General features: G+C 48.3%; 1 protein-coding gene across 1 annotated transcript in view; it reads right to left on the reverse strand.

Moving 5' to 3' along the window:
* CACNG3 (calcium voltage-gated channel auxiliary subunit gamma 3) overlaps window positions 1-15,918 on the reverse strand; it is a 103,514-nt gene that overhangs the window by 6,143 nt on the left and 81,453 nt on the right. The window contains exons 2-3 of the mRNA XM_084767172.1: window positions 8,212-8,295; window positions 909-1,049 (exon numbers count right to left, since the gene is read on the reverse strand). Coding sequence (XP_084623298.1) covers window positions 909-1,049; window positions 8,212-8,295 — 225 coding nt within the window. The remainder of the gene's footprint in view (window positions 1-908; window positions 1,050-8,211; window positions 8,296-15,918) is intronic.

Consider the following 15,918-nt stretch of genomic DNA (forward strand, 5'->3'; position numbering starts at 1 on the left):
TCATGTTCCTGTTGCTCTCTGCACCATTGTGGATTGGGCCCACAAACTGTGAGCCAAGAGAAACCCTTTCTCCCATATGCAGCTTTTGTCAGCCGTTCTGTTGCAGCAATGAGAAAAGAGATGAGTAAACTTTCCTTGTTCCCTGCTTTCCTAAAGCCTTTTATCCAGTTGTCATTGACCTGCCTGGAGCGGGGACCGAAGGGAAGAGATGGCAAAGACACAAAAGGAAACACAGAAGAAGGAGAGGAAGATGAGGAGATCGGAGGAGGTGGGTGAGAGAAGGTAGAAAAATAGGATGAATTTCTGAAGGTGGTGTCTTGTCTCCTGGTCACCTCGCACTTTCTCCTGCTCAGAGCCCCTGTGCATGGATGACCAGGTCTTCCTCAAAAACATCTGGGAGTATTGTCTTTGCTCCCTCCTGCGCTGCTTGGGAGATACAGGGACTTGAATGCTTGAAATGTTGTGAACAGCAGTTGACTGGCAAGCAAGTGTCTCAAACCTCTTTTTAACCCTTCTCCTTCTCTCTCTGTCCCCTCTGTCTCTCTTCCCCCTTTCTCTTGTCTTCTCTCTTCTCTCTTCTTCTTCTCTGTCTCTCCTTAGAGTTTCACCGTGCAACCCAGGCTGGCCTGGAATTAGTGACTCAGCATGCATAGTGTTGGTTTTCTAGGCCTGCACCACCATGCTTGGCTGCCCTTTAGTTAATCTGTTTCTCTGTCTCTTTGTCTCATAGACGCTGACATCTTGTTCCCTCCATGTGTTCCTCCTGTGGCAGCCTTAGCTAGAGTCTGGGCATTTTATTGTCTAATAGCATCTTCAGCTATACACAAGTTGGGGGTTCGCTGTCCCGGTGTGGCTCTGGCTTTGGTTTGTTGTCTGGGGAGATCGCCAGGCTTAGGGAAGATGCTCACCTGCAGAGACGAAGAAGATGCCCGCACTGAGGATAACACTGTGCCTGCTGCGGTGGAACTCGCTGGCGGCTACACAGAGGCCCCCGAAGAACAGCAGAGTGACGCTGAGGATGGGGAACACACTGGAGGCTCTCACAGCCCCTGTGGAGAGAAGGAGAGAAGTTTCATCTAAGCTCCAGCCATGCCTGGGACTCACCTGCTGTGGTTGTGGAGTGTCTGCAAACCAAACACTGCAGAACTGGAGAGCAGTGCACATAGGGATGTAAACCCAGGACCAGACACTCAGGGGCCTGTATTCCAGAGGCCGACCTCTTGAAAGTCTAAGCAACTTTAACACTAGTGTGTATTGTAAAATATGTCTAGAGACTTGGAGCCCAGAATCACACAGGACCTCACTTTCATCCACCCATCAATTTCTTAACTCCCCACTTCCCACACTTCCTGGGGTTGAATGTCAATCCTCTGCTGCCTCAGCCTACTAAACGGGTCACCCTTCATCTCTGACGTGGGCCTGGGAGTGAACACAGGGAAACCCAGACTTAGTTGCAAGCCCCAGGTCCTTCCTTGGGTGAGGTTTCACTTACTCTGAGGGTGTCCCTGTCTGTGTCCAACAGAGGGCAATATCAAACAATAATTAAAATCAAACAATGGCAACCAAAACCTGACCATGAGAGGAGAGGGAGGGTAGATTTAAAATCTTTTGGGTCTTTAATTTGAGCCTAGAACCCAGGATCTTCATTTTACAGTGGGATCTGCAAATTATATAGGCAGTCTTGAATGCAGGCATTCCTGTCAGCCCATTTGCAGCTCATCAAAATGCAGAATCTTAAACACCTGTATTTGCATAGTAAAGAGCCTGGCAGTACCCATTCAAAACCCATTTAGTCACAAAATGATTAAATGAATTTATGTATTCACTCAAGAAATATTTACGAAGCGCCTACTAGATGCCAGGCATCCTGCCAGGTGCTGGGGAGACAGCGGCAGAAACACTTATGGACCATAAAGGCACAGCATTGTCCTTGGGAGGAGGGATGCTGGTCAGGAGACCCCTGGGTACCTGGCTGTGAACCTGGTGGCTTCCTGGACCCTGCAGAAGCCTGAAATTCCCATGGTAGGAGTCAGGATGACCCTAGCCCGGAGAAGGGCACAACTTCTAATGGGTTGGGTCCTGATGAACCTTAGGACACCGGAAGTACTACAGATGCAGCAGGCACTCCCTACACGGATGGGCGGAACCTCGGCCACAGGGCACCACAGAGTGTTGGCCACTCCCTGCAACAGACAGGCTGACCATGATGGCGGCTGATGTACACCATGGTTTAGGATGACGTACATCGTGGCTTAGGAATAGGCCCAAAGTGTACGTGTGAAACAAGGCTCTGCTGAGCACGTATTGCTTTCAAAACCACTGTAGGGTTTGCAAATCTCAAGAGGAAATGGCCTAAGTCAGGGACTGGCTGTATTTTCTGCCATTGGTGGGGGATGGGAGGGCAGGTTGGAGCACTCTTTATTTCACATTACAGAAAGGAGTAAGAGCCTCGGTATAGCTAATGGTTGGCTTGTTCTGGGCCAGTCTGCACACATGCATTACTAATGGGTTGTTTGTCCTAACTCTCCAGCCCGGCTAACATCTGGAGGAGTGCAGAGAGCTGACGGGTAAGTGCCTGGGTCCAGATGTCCAGAAAGATGAAAACAGAAGGGGGGATAGACATCCCAGGAATGTTGTGACTACCTGACCAGAGAGAGCCAGCTTGCGTGCTGGTGATGGGTTGTCTCGTTCTCAGTAACAGCTCTGGCCTGAGAAGAGCTGTGAAGGTGAGGTTAAGAGTGTAACCTGCAGTCTTCCCTGGCCCTCTGAGTAAAGCTCACCTTAAATATTCATAACAGCCAGAACAAGTGTTGCTCCAGTTGCAGTGTGGCCAAGCCTGGATATAGAACCTGAGTAGATTCTGCGCTCATCCATATATGAAAAAACCACAGGCCCTCTCCGCATGGTTTTTATGCTCTAGTAGAGACCACAGGCAGGGCCTGGCACATAGTTTGCAGGGCCGTGTGCAAAGTAAAAATATGAGGTGTCTTGTTACACAATTAAAATTTCAAGATGGTGACAGCAGTGCAGTGATGGCGACCTTCCCCTGGGTTGGGCCCTGAGTGATGGACAAGACTGTAGGCATCCCAGCTTGGACTAGTGCAGTGAACCGTGGAAGGTAAGTGATGGAATTCAGGGCGTATTTTCTATGTGGAAGCTCCGATATGGGCTGTGAGAAGAAGATTCATGAACAACTGCCGTGCTTGCTCTCAATGTGGGGTGAATGGTGGCATCTTACTGTGGCCCACCAGCCAGAGGAGCAGGATAGGGGTGGCATGGGCAGGGGACAGGCTCATGTGGGCCATGAGAGGTTCAGAGCTGAGTTAATGTCCCTCACAGTCACATGACTTAGCTCCAGCCACTTCTGCTGTTCAGATCTAAAAGGCAAAACTGTTTCTAGAATACTGTGACTGGTTTGGGTTGGTTGGTTGCGTGCTTGGGGATGGTAAGTGGGGGACGAGGTGGGGCACAGAGGAAGGGATAGGGACTTCTGTATTTGTTTCGAGATGTCTCAGGCTGGAGGCTTGGGTCATTGATAGCTGCTTCCTTCCCGTTCCTTTGCTCCCACAGTAACATTTTAGGACGGCTTTTGAACAGCCTGAAAAGCTGGTTGAAAGAAAAGCGGCATAGGGGAGGGTATCCTGGGCCCTGGGAGGACCAGAGTATTCTATCAGCCCCCTCGGAGCTTGTGGCCTGCCCTAGCTGTCTTTGCTACTGCCCTGGATTGTGTGGGGGGGCCTCAGGGAATGGTCGCCTCAATATATAGTGCTTGTTTTTGTTTTGTTTTGTTTTTGCTTTTTTTTTTTTTGACATGCTGAGTAATTTGATTTAAAGTAAATGAAAAAAGCTTTTAAAAAGCAGGCTCAGTGTCAAGGTCCATCTGACCTTGTGTTGTTCTCACCAGCATAACATCATGGCCTCGTTTCAAGTGCTAGCAGAGGTTTTCTGTGACATTCTCTTATCTGCCTGAGGTCTGGACTCACCAAAGAGGAAGCAATTACTCGAGTCCCTTCCCCGAGTTCCCATCACCTAAGCTCATTTCACAGGGCCAGGGCAGTCTGCCGTCACACCTGGATAGACTCCTGCCTGTCACCCATGGCTGCCTCTGCTTCCACTCCACAGAGAATCACTGACAACCCGTTGTGTGTCCTGGTGTCAGAGTTTGTTCCGGCCCATTGCATGTCTAATAGGCCCGCTGGGTCTGAAGGAAAGCTATTTACTTCCTCGTTCTCTCCTTCCCCTATGGAATAAAGGAGCCTATAGGTTTCTAAGTCATGTTAGGTGGGCGTTCATGCTCTGCTGACCTTCCAACGTGAAGTGATTTGTTCCCCCTCTTCCACATCCACACATTTGTAAGCCTCTTCCCCAGCCGAGTGTGTTTATTGCTAGTTCATTCCAATGAAGCTTCAGAAGGTGCAGTGAGGGTCGGGGGAGGGGTTCCCTTTTACCTTAACACACGAAGGAGGTAGAGAGGTCATCATCAGAGTGTGGGGTGTAGCTTAGTGAGTCCAGCCTTGGGAGCAATTCATCAAATAATTCCTTAAAAAATTGCCATGTTTGATGTGTGGGTTCCCAGATGGATGCTTGGGCTGAACCCACAAAAATCTGTGTATGTGTTTATGTTTGGTAGTCAGAGGATGATTTGTAGGAGTCAGTTTTCTCTTTTTACCGTGTGGGTTCTGAGATGGTGCTGAGGCCAGGTTTGGAGGCAGGTGCCTTTAATCTCTGAGCCAGCGGTTCTCAGGCTGTAGGTCAAGACCCCTTTGGGAGTCCCATAGCAGACATCCTGCGTAGCAGATATTTGCATTGTGATTCATAATAGTAGCAAAATTACAGTTATGAAATAGCAACAAAACAATTTTATGGTTGGGGGTCACCATAACATTAAGGGTCTCACAGTGTTAAGAAGGTCGAGAACTCAGAGTCTGAGCCATCTCGCTGGTCTGAGAATTAACCTTTAACGAGACCGTTTGCATTGTGAGTTGGCAGGGTTTGCTTGAATATTCAACGTAATGAGTTTATTTGATTAAAAGAATTTTTTAATTAAAAAAAAATGATTAACCTTTGAAATGTGCCCCAAGGACATGCTCCCAACACTGGAAGTGGTAAGGTTGATTATAAAAGTGTATATTTGGACTGGCCTGGTGGTGTAGGCTTGTTATGTATTCTAACAAGGAGGCTAAAGCAGAGCACAAGCTTAAGGCCTGATTGGATTACAAGGTTACTCAAGGCCAGCCAGGGTAAATTAATGAGATCCTGTCACACACACACACACACACACACACACACACACACACACACACACACACACAGAAAATAAAGAGAAAAAAGGTAAGGGCTGGAGACAGCTCAGTGGCAGAGGACATATGCCCCAGAAGTGTATTTGAAACATGTGAGTATATGCTATATGTGTGGAAGAAGGGCCATTAGCGAGACCAGAAAGGCAGCAGGTCTTCAAAGCCTGCTTGTTCCAGAGCATTCCTAAGACAGGAGGAAACTGAGCTTCCTCTGGCCAAATGGGGGGTTAATGAACTGTTAACTGCAACCCACATCTCAGAGATGCCTCTGCCTTCTGTAAAGCTGTCTCAGACTAGGAGTAAACATTGACCAATTAGAATTGCTCTCATTTGCATGGTAGATAATTCAGGGCAGGGCATTGGGCATTGGGCTTCTTACCATATCCCTATCCAAATAAATGAGGGCAGCTCCAAACAAGGACCCCCAACCCCACTCCAAGCAGCCCAGCATCTTATGCTGCAGGCAATTGTTCTTACTGTCACGCATGCAAATACTAAACAAACTTGTCATTTTTCTACTCTGGTCAAAAGAGTGTCGTGTGTGTGTGTGTGTGTGTGTGTGTGTGTGTGTGTGTGTGTGTGTATACGTGCGCATGATGTTCCTAATGGTGAGGCTGTTTCCAACACGACACAGTATCGACTTGGTAACCCTGTTGGTGGCCAGCCCTTCCCCTGCCCACAAGCAGGATTTAAATAGGTCTGTAAACCTTGGCCATTGCCATCTTCCTTTTCCACATCTGCTACCCAAGCTCTGAGGGGCTGAGTTCAGGTCTTGAGAGTCAGAGGTAAGCTGATTTGACTGTACTGTCATCATTGGCCATAGAGTTGGACTTTGCTGCCCTTTATGCTATGTTATGGGAAGTCTTCCATCGATATGACCTAGGCCTTACTCGTGAGTCTTCTACGCTGCCATGGGTAACTGTGGCCCTCAACATTCCTGTGCTGGGGACTTAATCTAAAAGTCTGCTCATGGCATCTATAGCACGGCCTTTGGGAGGTCACTGGAATCAGATGACTTCAAAGGGTTGGGCTTAGATGTAGCTGTTGGTGGCTTTAAGGTGAGGGAGGGAAGCTGGAGCTGACAGATTTGCTTGTCTTTCTACATGGTGTCCTCTGCCACATGAGATGATGCAGCTACAAAGCCCTTGCCAGTGGTTTGGCGCACACCAGCTCCATGCTCGTGGGCTTCCTAGCTTCTGAAACTGTCAACCAAAGAAGCTTCTCTTCTGTGTGAATTACACGGACTCAGGTTCGACATCATAGCAGCAGAGAGGGTAGGACTAAGATGCAGGGGTTTAAATGGCAGCCGGCCCTCAAAGTCTAAGAGTGCAAGTGGAGAAAGCGGGCTGAGCCGCAGCGTTCGCTCATCACCCTCTAAGCGCCTATTATGCATGTGATATGACCAGCTCACTTCCCTAAGATGATGGACTGTCACTTGGGTTGTGAGCTAAGGTAAACCCTTCTTGCCCGAACTGCTTTTGAATCAGGGTATCTCATTACGGCTGCAGGAAAAGAGACTCTAAAGACCGAGACTCTAAAACTCCTGGCAGGAAACCCGAATGCTACCGTGAAGCTGCTGCTCCGGAAGGAGGGGGAAGATGGTCAGAAAACCAACCAAGCTCTCCGAGGAATTTAAAACCCCTTTTATGAGGTGTGGCGTGAAAGCCACAGTTCCGATTAGTCTCCCTTAGGGCAGGTATAAAACCGCATCTTCCAAGTAGGAAAGGGAAACAAAGAAACAATAAGCATTCTGGGAAAATTCCATTGGTATTGACTTTAAAGCCATGGTCCTCTGAGGGAGTCCTGTTCACACGCCATCCCCCACACTTTAGATTTTTCTCCCTCCCTCCAGCCCACCTCTTTCTTCCCTCCTACTCCTCCTCTCCCGCTCCCCGACATCCCCCCACCGCACCCCAACCCCGACTGAACTCTACGGACATATTCCACCCCCTTTGGCCCCAAGATAGTTGATCTCTGAGTCACAAAACCTGAATAAGACAATTTCTTGGAAGTTTAATTTATAACCTCAGTATTTTTAAAAAATCACCTTAAACCTAATATTCCTAAATATCAAATTGGGAAACACTTTGAAATTTCCCTTGTGCTTGAACTTGAAATGACACTGGCATCCTAGGCTAAGCTTCCGGTGCCTGGACCAGTGTGAGGCTCATCTGTATCCGACAAATGCTTTTTCTCATCCCATGTGACAGGCCAGAGCTGACACACACCACCTCATGATTGCCTGTTTGGTCCAGGGCTGAGTGTAATATACATTCTCTTATTTAATTTTTGTGACCTTGTCAGATTGAGGACATTAAAATTTCCATTTTAAAACAGATGAAGAAAGTTAAGAGATTGAAGTATTTTGCCTCAGGACTAACCTCACTAGGTGGGAGGTCAAATAGGGTTAAAGCTTGGGCCATTACATCCCAGCCCCACACTGCACTGGCTCTAGCCAGTGCTTGGAATAGCCCGTGCCATATCCAGGTTATTGACCTTGGAAAATTTCTGCAGAGACACCGTCCCTGTCCCAGTAGGGCTGGAACTGCAGAGACGCGAAAGGAGAAGTGATCTTTGGCTTTTATTTATCATGCCAGGCCTTGCCCTTGGGGACCTCACCCATTAGCACCTTACCCGTTGCCACTTTGCCCATTAGCACCTCAACTCACCACTGGGAAGGTGAAAACTGTACTAAGTTGAAGAAAATTCCTTAGATTTTCTTCTGAGGAGACTAAAAAGAACCTTTGAATTCTTTGTTTCCTTTCTATTTCTAGCTCATCGAAATAAAAGAAACTTCAACATCAGAGCCTTGGGTGAAGTATGTCTATACTTTGAGGTGGGTAATGAGGAACCTCACACTCATAGGTAGGTAGGTGATGGCAGGGGGGGAGACAGGAGGGAGAGGGGGACTTACGTAGAAGATATTCTGCTGTATCCTGTTCATAGTCTGCGTCTTCCGGGAAGTGATCAATTTTCTTGCACACACCTCGGAAAGCCCCTGTGAAAAAAGACACAGCCTTGAGACAAGGGGACAGTGTTACTGGGGTCTGCAGTTCCATGCTGCATATACTTCCCTGCTCATCAGAAGCTGTGCACAGAGGCCCAACAGCTGATTCAGTAGGGTGCAAAAGAGAGACCAGCTGCTGTAGCTTGGATCTTGAATGTCCTTGGGAGGTCCATGCCTTAAAAGATAGACCTGGGGCCAAGAATAGAGTTCAGTCAGACACAGACACAGACATAGACACACACAGACACAGACACAGACACAGACACAGACACAGACACAGACACACACACAGACACACACAGACACACAGACAAAACCCTTTCTGCCATGGGCAGGAGGGGCTTGGACTTTTAAGCCCAGAGTGAGGAAGCTAGGTCATTGGATGCATGACTTAGAAGGTGATTTTAGGAGTGAGGCCCTTCCTGTTTTCTATTTACCATGAAGAAAGCAGCACTGCACTCCTATATCCTACCCAACATGAACCACCCATGTTCTGTATTACCCAAAGCCCCAAACAGCAGAACCAATTAACCACGCCCTGAAATCTCAGAATCAATGTCCTCCAATACATTTCTTTTCATTAAGAGTTGATTTTCGCCAGGCATTGGAGTACACACCGGTGGCTCCAACTACGTGGGAGGTGGAAACAGTAAGGAGGCAGGTTCAGGACCTATCTGGAATATGTGACAAGTTCAAGGCCCACTTGGAAAACTGAGCAAGACCTTCCATCAAAATAAGAATAGAAAGTAAGGGGAGGGAGGGAGTTCAGTAGTAGAGCACTTGCTTAACACACACACACACACACACACACGTTTGTCCTGGGTACTTGTCACAGTGACCCACAGCTAACGTATTAGTGAGGACAACAGATAATAAATAGATACAATAAACACAAAGAGGCTGAAATCTGCTGCTTTTGATAGTGCATGTTCAGATATTGCATGCTGTTGCTCTCTTTCCTAGTGAGATCACAGTCTTATTCTCCCCACCACACCACACCCCAAGCCCCATCCCCCACCCCACCAGTGTGGCTCACTCAGATCCACAGAGAAACTGTCAGCATTTTGCTTGCTTGCTTTCTCCAGCATAAACTTGACTCAACTCATTGTGTGTGTTTGTTAATCATTGCGGGTGTTTATTAACTAGCCAATTAACCAATCTCTGGGGCAGTTAATGACTCTGTCAGTTCTTATAAATGACAAACAGTATTCAGAATGTCTCACAGCACAGCATGAAATTATGCTTGTGTTTCCTCTTCCCTGTCTGCAAAGACAGAGGTGGGGAGGTGAGGGGCAGTATAATGGAGAGGAAAGGAGGGAGGTGAGGAATCAGACAGAGCCTGGCTTGCTTCTCAGGGAGGTCACTGTAAAATGAGAAAGGGCCGTCTATGAAATATATACATATATATAATTCTTGTGAAGGTTCGGCATGTAACCGTAATAGCTGCCAGCTATTGTCTCTGGGGTGGAAAGATGGCTTAGAGGGTAAAGCACTCACTGCTAATTGTGAGGAGTTCAGATCCCCAGCAACCACATACAAAGCTGAGTATGGTGATGGTGATGGTGATGGTGGTGGTGGTGATGGTGGTGATGATGGTGGTGGTGGTGGTGGTGGTGGTGGTGATGGTGGTGGTGCTGGTGGTGGTGGTGGTGATGGTGGTGGTGCTGCTGGTGGTGGTGGTGGTGGTGATGGTGGTGGTGATGGTGGTGGTGGTGGTGGTGGTGATGGTGGTGGTGGTGGTGGTGGTGGTGGTGATGGTGATGGTGGTGGTGGTGATGGTGGTGATGATGATGGTGGTGGTGGTGGTGGTGGTGGTGGTGATGGTGGTGGTGCTGGTGGTGGTGGTGGTGATGGTGGTGGTGGTGGTGGTGATGGTGGTGGTGGGTGGTGGTGGTGGTGGTGATGGTGGTGGTGATGGTGATGGTGGTGGTGGTGGTGGTGGTGGTGATGGTGGTGGTGGTGGTGGTGGTGGTGGTGATGGTGGTGGTGGTGGTGGTGATGGTGGTGATGGTGGTGGTGGTGGTGATGGTGGTGGTGATGGTGGTGGTGGTGATGGTGATGGTGGTGGTGGTGGTGATGGTGGTGGTGGTGATGGTGGTGGTGCTGGTGGTGGTGGTGGTGGTGGTGGTGGTGGTGGTGATGGTGGTGGTGGTGATGGTGGTGGTGATGGTGGTGGTGGTGGTGGTGGTGGTGGTGATGGTGGTGGTGATGGTGGTGGTGGTGGTGGTGATGGTGGTGGTGGTGGTGGTGGTGGTGATGGTGGTGGTGGTGGTGGTGGTGGTGGTGGTGGTGGTGGTGATGGTGGTGGTGGTGGTGGTGGTGGTGGTGATGGTGGTGGTGGTGGTGGTGGTGGTGGTGGTGGTGGTGATGGTGGTGGTGGTGGTCATGGTGGTGGTGCTGGTGGTGGTGATGGTGGTGGTGGTGGTGATGGTGGTGGTGGTGGTGGTGATGGTGGTGGTGGTGGTGATGGTGGTGGTGGTGGTGGTGGTGGTGGTCATGGTGGTAATGGTTGTGGTGGTGGTCATGGTGGTGGTGGTGGTGGTGGTGATGGTGATGGTGGTGGTGGTGGTGGTGGTGGTGATGGTGGTGGTGGTGATGGTGGTGGTGGTGGTGGTAGTGGTGATGGTGGTGGTGGTGATGGTGGTGGTGGTGGTGGTGGTGGTGGTGGTGGTGGTGATGGTGGTGGTGGTGGTGCTGGTGGTGGTGGTGATGGTGGTGGTGGTGATGGTGGTGGTGGTGGTGGTGGTGGTGATGGTGGTGGTGGTGGTGGTGGTGGTGATGGTGGTGGTGATGGTGGTGGTGGTGGTGATGGTGGTGGTGATGGTCGTGGTGGTGGTGGTGGTGGTCATGGTGGTCATGGTTGTGGTGGTGGTCATGGTGGTGGTGGTGGTGGTGGTGGTGGTGGTGGTGATGGTGGTGGTGGTGGTGATAGTGGTGGTGGTGATGGTGATGTCTGCCTGTAATGAAAGTACAGGGAGACAGGAGCATCCCTGAGGCTTGGTGAACTCCTAGTTTAGTGAGAGATGTTGTCTCAAGAAGTAGGGTGGAGGACTGGCAGACAGGCACAGTGGGTAAATATATTAGCCACATAATTTTTTCTTTTTTTTAATTTTTAAAATATATTTTATTAATTTATTCATATTACATCTAAATTGTTATCCCACCCCTGCATCCTCCCATTCCTCCCTCCCTCCCATTTTCCCTTTACTCCCTTCCCCTATGACTGTGACTGAGGGGGACCTCTTCCCCCTGTATATGCTCATAGGATATCAAGTCTCTTCTTAGCCACACAATTTCAATGGTCTGCATTTAATTTCCAGAACCCACATAAAGGTAGAAGGAGAGACTAGACTTCACTAAGTTGTCCTCAGGCCTCTATGCGTGCTCTGTGGTATTCAAATAAGTGTGCACATGTACGCAGATGCATGATTGGACATACACACTAATTAAAAAACAAAGGTTGGCTGGGCATGATGTTCTATGCCTTCAATCTCAACGCTCCAAAAACAGAATCAGGCAGATCTCTGTGAATCTGAGGCCATGTTGCTCTACACAGTAAGTTCCAGGCCAGGATAGCTAGCAATAAAATACATAGTAGTACCCTGTCTTTAAAAAAAGAAAAGAAATGAAATGAAGAAGTAATTGAAGAAGACACTCAACATTGACCTCTGGGCTCCGCACACATAAACGTGTGCACACATACACGCTCACACACTAACATAAAAGTGTTTCCAGTGGGCCAGGCACATGGATGGAGCCCACTGCCCTGTGAGGCAAGGCTGTTAATACTGACGTTTCTGATGAGGCACCACGGATCACAAAGGCATCCTAGCAGGTGAGGCGCCACCTTTAGATTATGAATACCCTCCGTTGTTGTGCCTACTGTTCTTGCTCCTATGAGTATCTTAGAATGCTAAGGGTGCCATCTATTTAACTCCTTACTACTCATGATTGGGAGCAGGCCCCAAGCCAGCAGCACTGCACAGGAATTGTGATGAGATCTGTGGATCATCTCTTTGGTTCTGATTCTTTGCAAAGTGTAGATTCAGATCCAGAGAAGGAGCCAGGGGAGAGGACTCAAAGAAATTCTTGGAAGAAAAACAAACCATAATGTGTCTCCTAACTTTGAAAAAAATAAAAAGATACTAATTTTACTCAATTGTATTTCAGAGCTTCATTCTCATGCTCCTGTTTATTGAGTGTGTATTGTCTTAACATACGCCTGAAAGACCCACGCATCAGTCTTCAGGGAGATGGAATCACGGGGGCTCTGTGTTTATTGGAGGATTAATCCTCTCATGGTTTATAGCTGAACAGACTTCATAGGGGTTCTGGACATGGTACAGTTGGAGGAAGTGAGTCTTTGGACATATGTGTGCCTGAAGGCTGCTGTACCTTGTCCTCAGCCCCATCCATCTCTCTTCTTGTCCATAGCAACCAATGTACTATAAAATGAATAACTTTCTCTCCCATTACACTGCCTCATCACAATCTCACTGAAAGCAGTGGGTCCAGCTGGTGGCAGACTGGAGCCTTTGAACTGTGAGCTAACGGGAACACAGGGCTCAAGCATTTCATCTCAGCAATGGCTAGCGAGCTGGCACTGGTTCCAGGGAGATGGCTCAGTGGGTAAAGTGCTTGCTGCACAAATGTAGAGGCCTGAGTTTATTTCTCTAGCATCCATGGAAAAAATCAAGGGTGGCATCATGTATCTGTCACCTCAGTGCTAGGGTGAGGGCAGATCCTGGACCTTGCTGGTCATCTGGGCCGGCAAGCTCTGATTCACTGAGAGATCCTGGCTCAAAAATGAGGTGGAACACACACACACACACACACACACACACACACACACACACACACACACACACACACACACCCCAATACAAATTGACTGGATAATGTCATAATAAGCATAGCTGTTGCACATTTACTATATCTCATGGACCACTTTACACATCTTACATGCTTTCTACTCTAGAGCTCTCAAAACACATTGTTTTGTGATCCATTGTACAGGCAAAGCAAGCTGAAGATTAGGTCTGGGCCCTGGGATCCTCCGCAAACTATGGCAACAGCCAAGGAAAATATAGGCAGTAAACTTCGAACCCCTACCCAGACTAGCCGATGGACAGGACATTCTCCACCATTAAGTGGAGAAGGAGATCTGACTTTCACACAAACTCTGGTGCCCCATATTTGACCATGTCCCTTGGATAGAGATGCCTGGTGGCACTCAGAGGAAGGATAATAGGTCACCAAGGAGAGACTTGATACCCTATGAACATATACAGGGGGAGGAGGTCCCCCTCAGTCACAGACATAGGGGAGGGGAGTAGGGGGGAAAGCGGGAGGAAGGGAGGAATGGGAGGATACAAGGGATGGGCTAACAACTGAGATGTAATATGAATAAATTAATAAAAAAAGAAAAAAGAAAGAAAAAAAAGAAAGAAAATTTAGCCAACGACATAGCAAATACACTGTCACTCTGGTGTACTGTCTGGTGGATTCTGAAGCTGAAAGTCCTAAGCACTGTCATGACTCTCAATTCCTTCAGTGGTCTTAGAAGAGGGAGAACAGTGCGTTGGCCCGTGACTGAGTTTTGGGGTCATCCCTATCTATCAACAGTGGCAGTGGGGTGTACAAGCGGCTTCCCCACAAGCTTTGCTTCTTCCATGAAACAGGCTGGGGGCCACTGGGTAGAGCAAGGGGCTTTGAGGGTGACCTCACCTCACTGTAAACTGTTTTATGTATTTCAGAGAAGATTTCATAGGAAAAAATTCAGGGGAAGGCGGAATGTGGACTCTCCTAAAACAGACCACCCAGGGTCACTTTGGGGCTTAGTGCAAGGATGCCTGCATTTGACACGGTACAGGCTGCTTTAAATGATTAAGGCAGCAAAAGACAGGACCGGGAATCATTAACACCAGTGGCTCCTGAAACACACTAGCCAGGTTTTCATTGTGTACAAGTGTGTGTGTGAGTGCATGTGTGCTCTCATGTGAGTACAAGTGAACCTGCACGTGTATGTATGTGTATTCTCAATTACTGTCCACTTTACAGAAAAGATTTTATTTTATTTTTTAAAAAGTTATGTGTCTGTATGTGAGTCTAGGGAGATGGCTCAGTGGATAAAGTGCTTGCTGCACAAATGGGACCGATTCTGCTGAGCTCTCCGTGGTCCAATAACTTCTGCCCTCTCAGGGGGAAGTGCAAGTTAAAAGAAGTTTGGCCTTGTATAGGGGATAGGGTATATGAGTGTGTGTGTGTGTGTGTGTGTGTGTGTGTATGTGTGTGTGTGTGTGTGTGTGTGTGTGTGTGTATGTGTGTATGTATGTGTGTGCTCCTGTGTATGTATGCACCTGTGTGAGTATGTGGTGTGTGTGTGTGTGTATGTGTGTATGTATGTGTCTGCTCCTGTGTGTGTGTGCCTGCACCTGTATATGTGGTGTGTGTATGATGTGTGTGTGTGTGTGTGTGTGTGTGTGTGTGTGTGTGTGTGTATGTGTGTGTGCCTATGTGAAATCCAGAGGAGGACATCAGATGTCCTAGTCTCCACCTTATTCCCTTCAGACAGGATTTGGCACTGACCCTGGAGCCAGGCTGGAGGCCAGCAAGCCCCAGTGACCTCCCTGTATCTGCTGTCCCCTCAGCACTGGGTGACAGGTGCATGCGGCCATGCCGAGCCCTGTGTGTATGATGGGGACTCACCCAGGGCTCCTCAGGCTTATGCAACAGGCCCTCTTACCTGCTGGTCCATCTCCCTGGACCAGTGAGCCTTTCAGAAATTTGAGTCAAAAACTGTTTTGTGTGGTGATTTTTGTTCATTTGCTTTCTTTTAACCTGTATCCTTTAATTGCCCATTGTGCTCTATTAAAAATTAGATATGTTTGCTGCTATTTAAAACTGAGTGTATTTCACCTGAAAATCAGATTGTCACCTCATTAGTTGTGTGACACCCAATCCCTGTAGTCAGACATTTGCAGCATTCTTTAGTCTGGGCAGGAGTTCACCAGTTGGCCAGAACCCCCAGTTGTCCTGATTTCCCCATGTCACCGCACACATATAATCCTGCTGTCTCTGAGTGAAACATAGTAATAGGCCTGTCTTTGGAGACACGTCTTGGTATCAGTGGTGTCAACCATTCACCAGTCACAGTTCCCAGTGATTTGCCTCTCTGGCCTTCAGGGAGCTGAAAGGAGTGACATCACAGAGCTGTTCTGCGCTTGAACTGGTGCAGTCACAGGCTCTTCAGCACCCAGGGCTGCTCTCAGCACCCTCCTCACACAACTTTCAATCAGGCAAATACAGAAAGCAGTTAGTACATTTCCTGGCACGCAGTAAGGACTCAATAAATCAGACCAATTACTATCATTGGTTTTGGTAAATATTTTAGGATGAAAAGAGACAGATTGGTGACATGGTGTGATTTTCAAAAGCAAAGCATTATGAAAGGGAAGGGTGTTGAGGATTTCCCCAAGGAAGACTCCCCACACTGATCGTGACGCTGTTGGCACCCTGAGTCAAGTGCTTGTTGTAAAGTGAACTTGGCCATGTGCATCAGCAGCATACTGCTAGCTCCCAGAAATAACTCCCAGCTAACATTTTTATATCCCT

The sequence above is a fragment of the Acomys minous genome (assembly GCF_964271855.1).
Source record: "Acomys minous genome assembly, chromosome: 2".
Taxonomy (NCBI): domain Eukaryota; kingdom Metazoa; phylum Chordata; class Mammalia; order Rodentia; family Muridae; genus Acomys; species Acomys minous.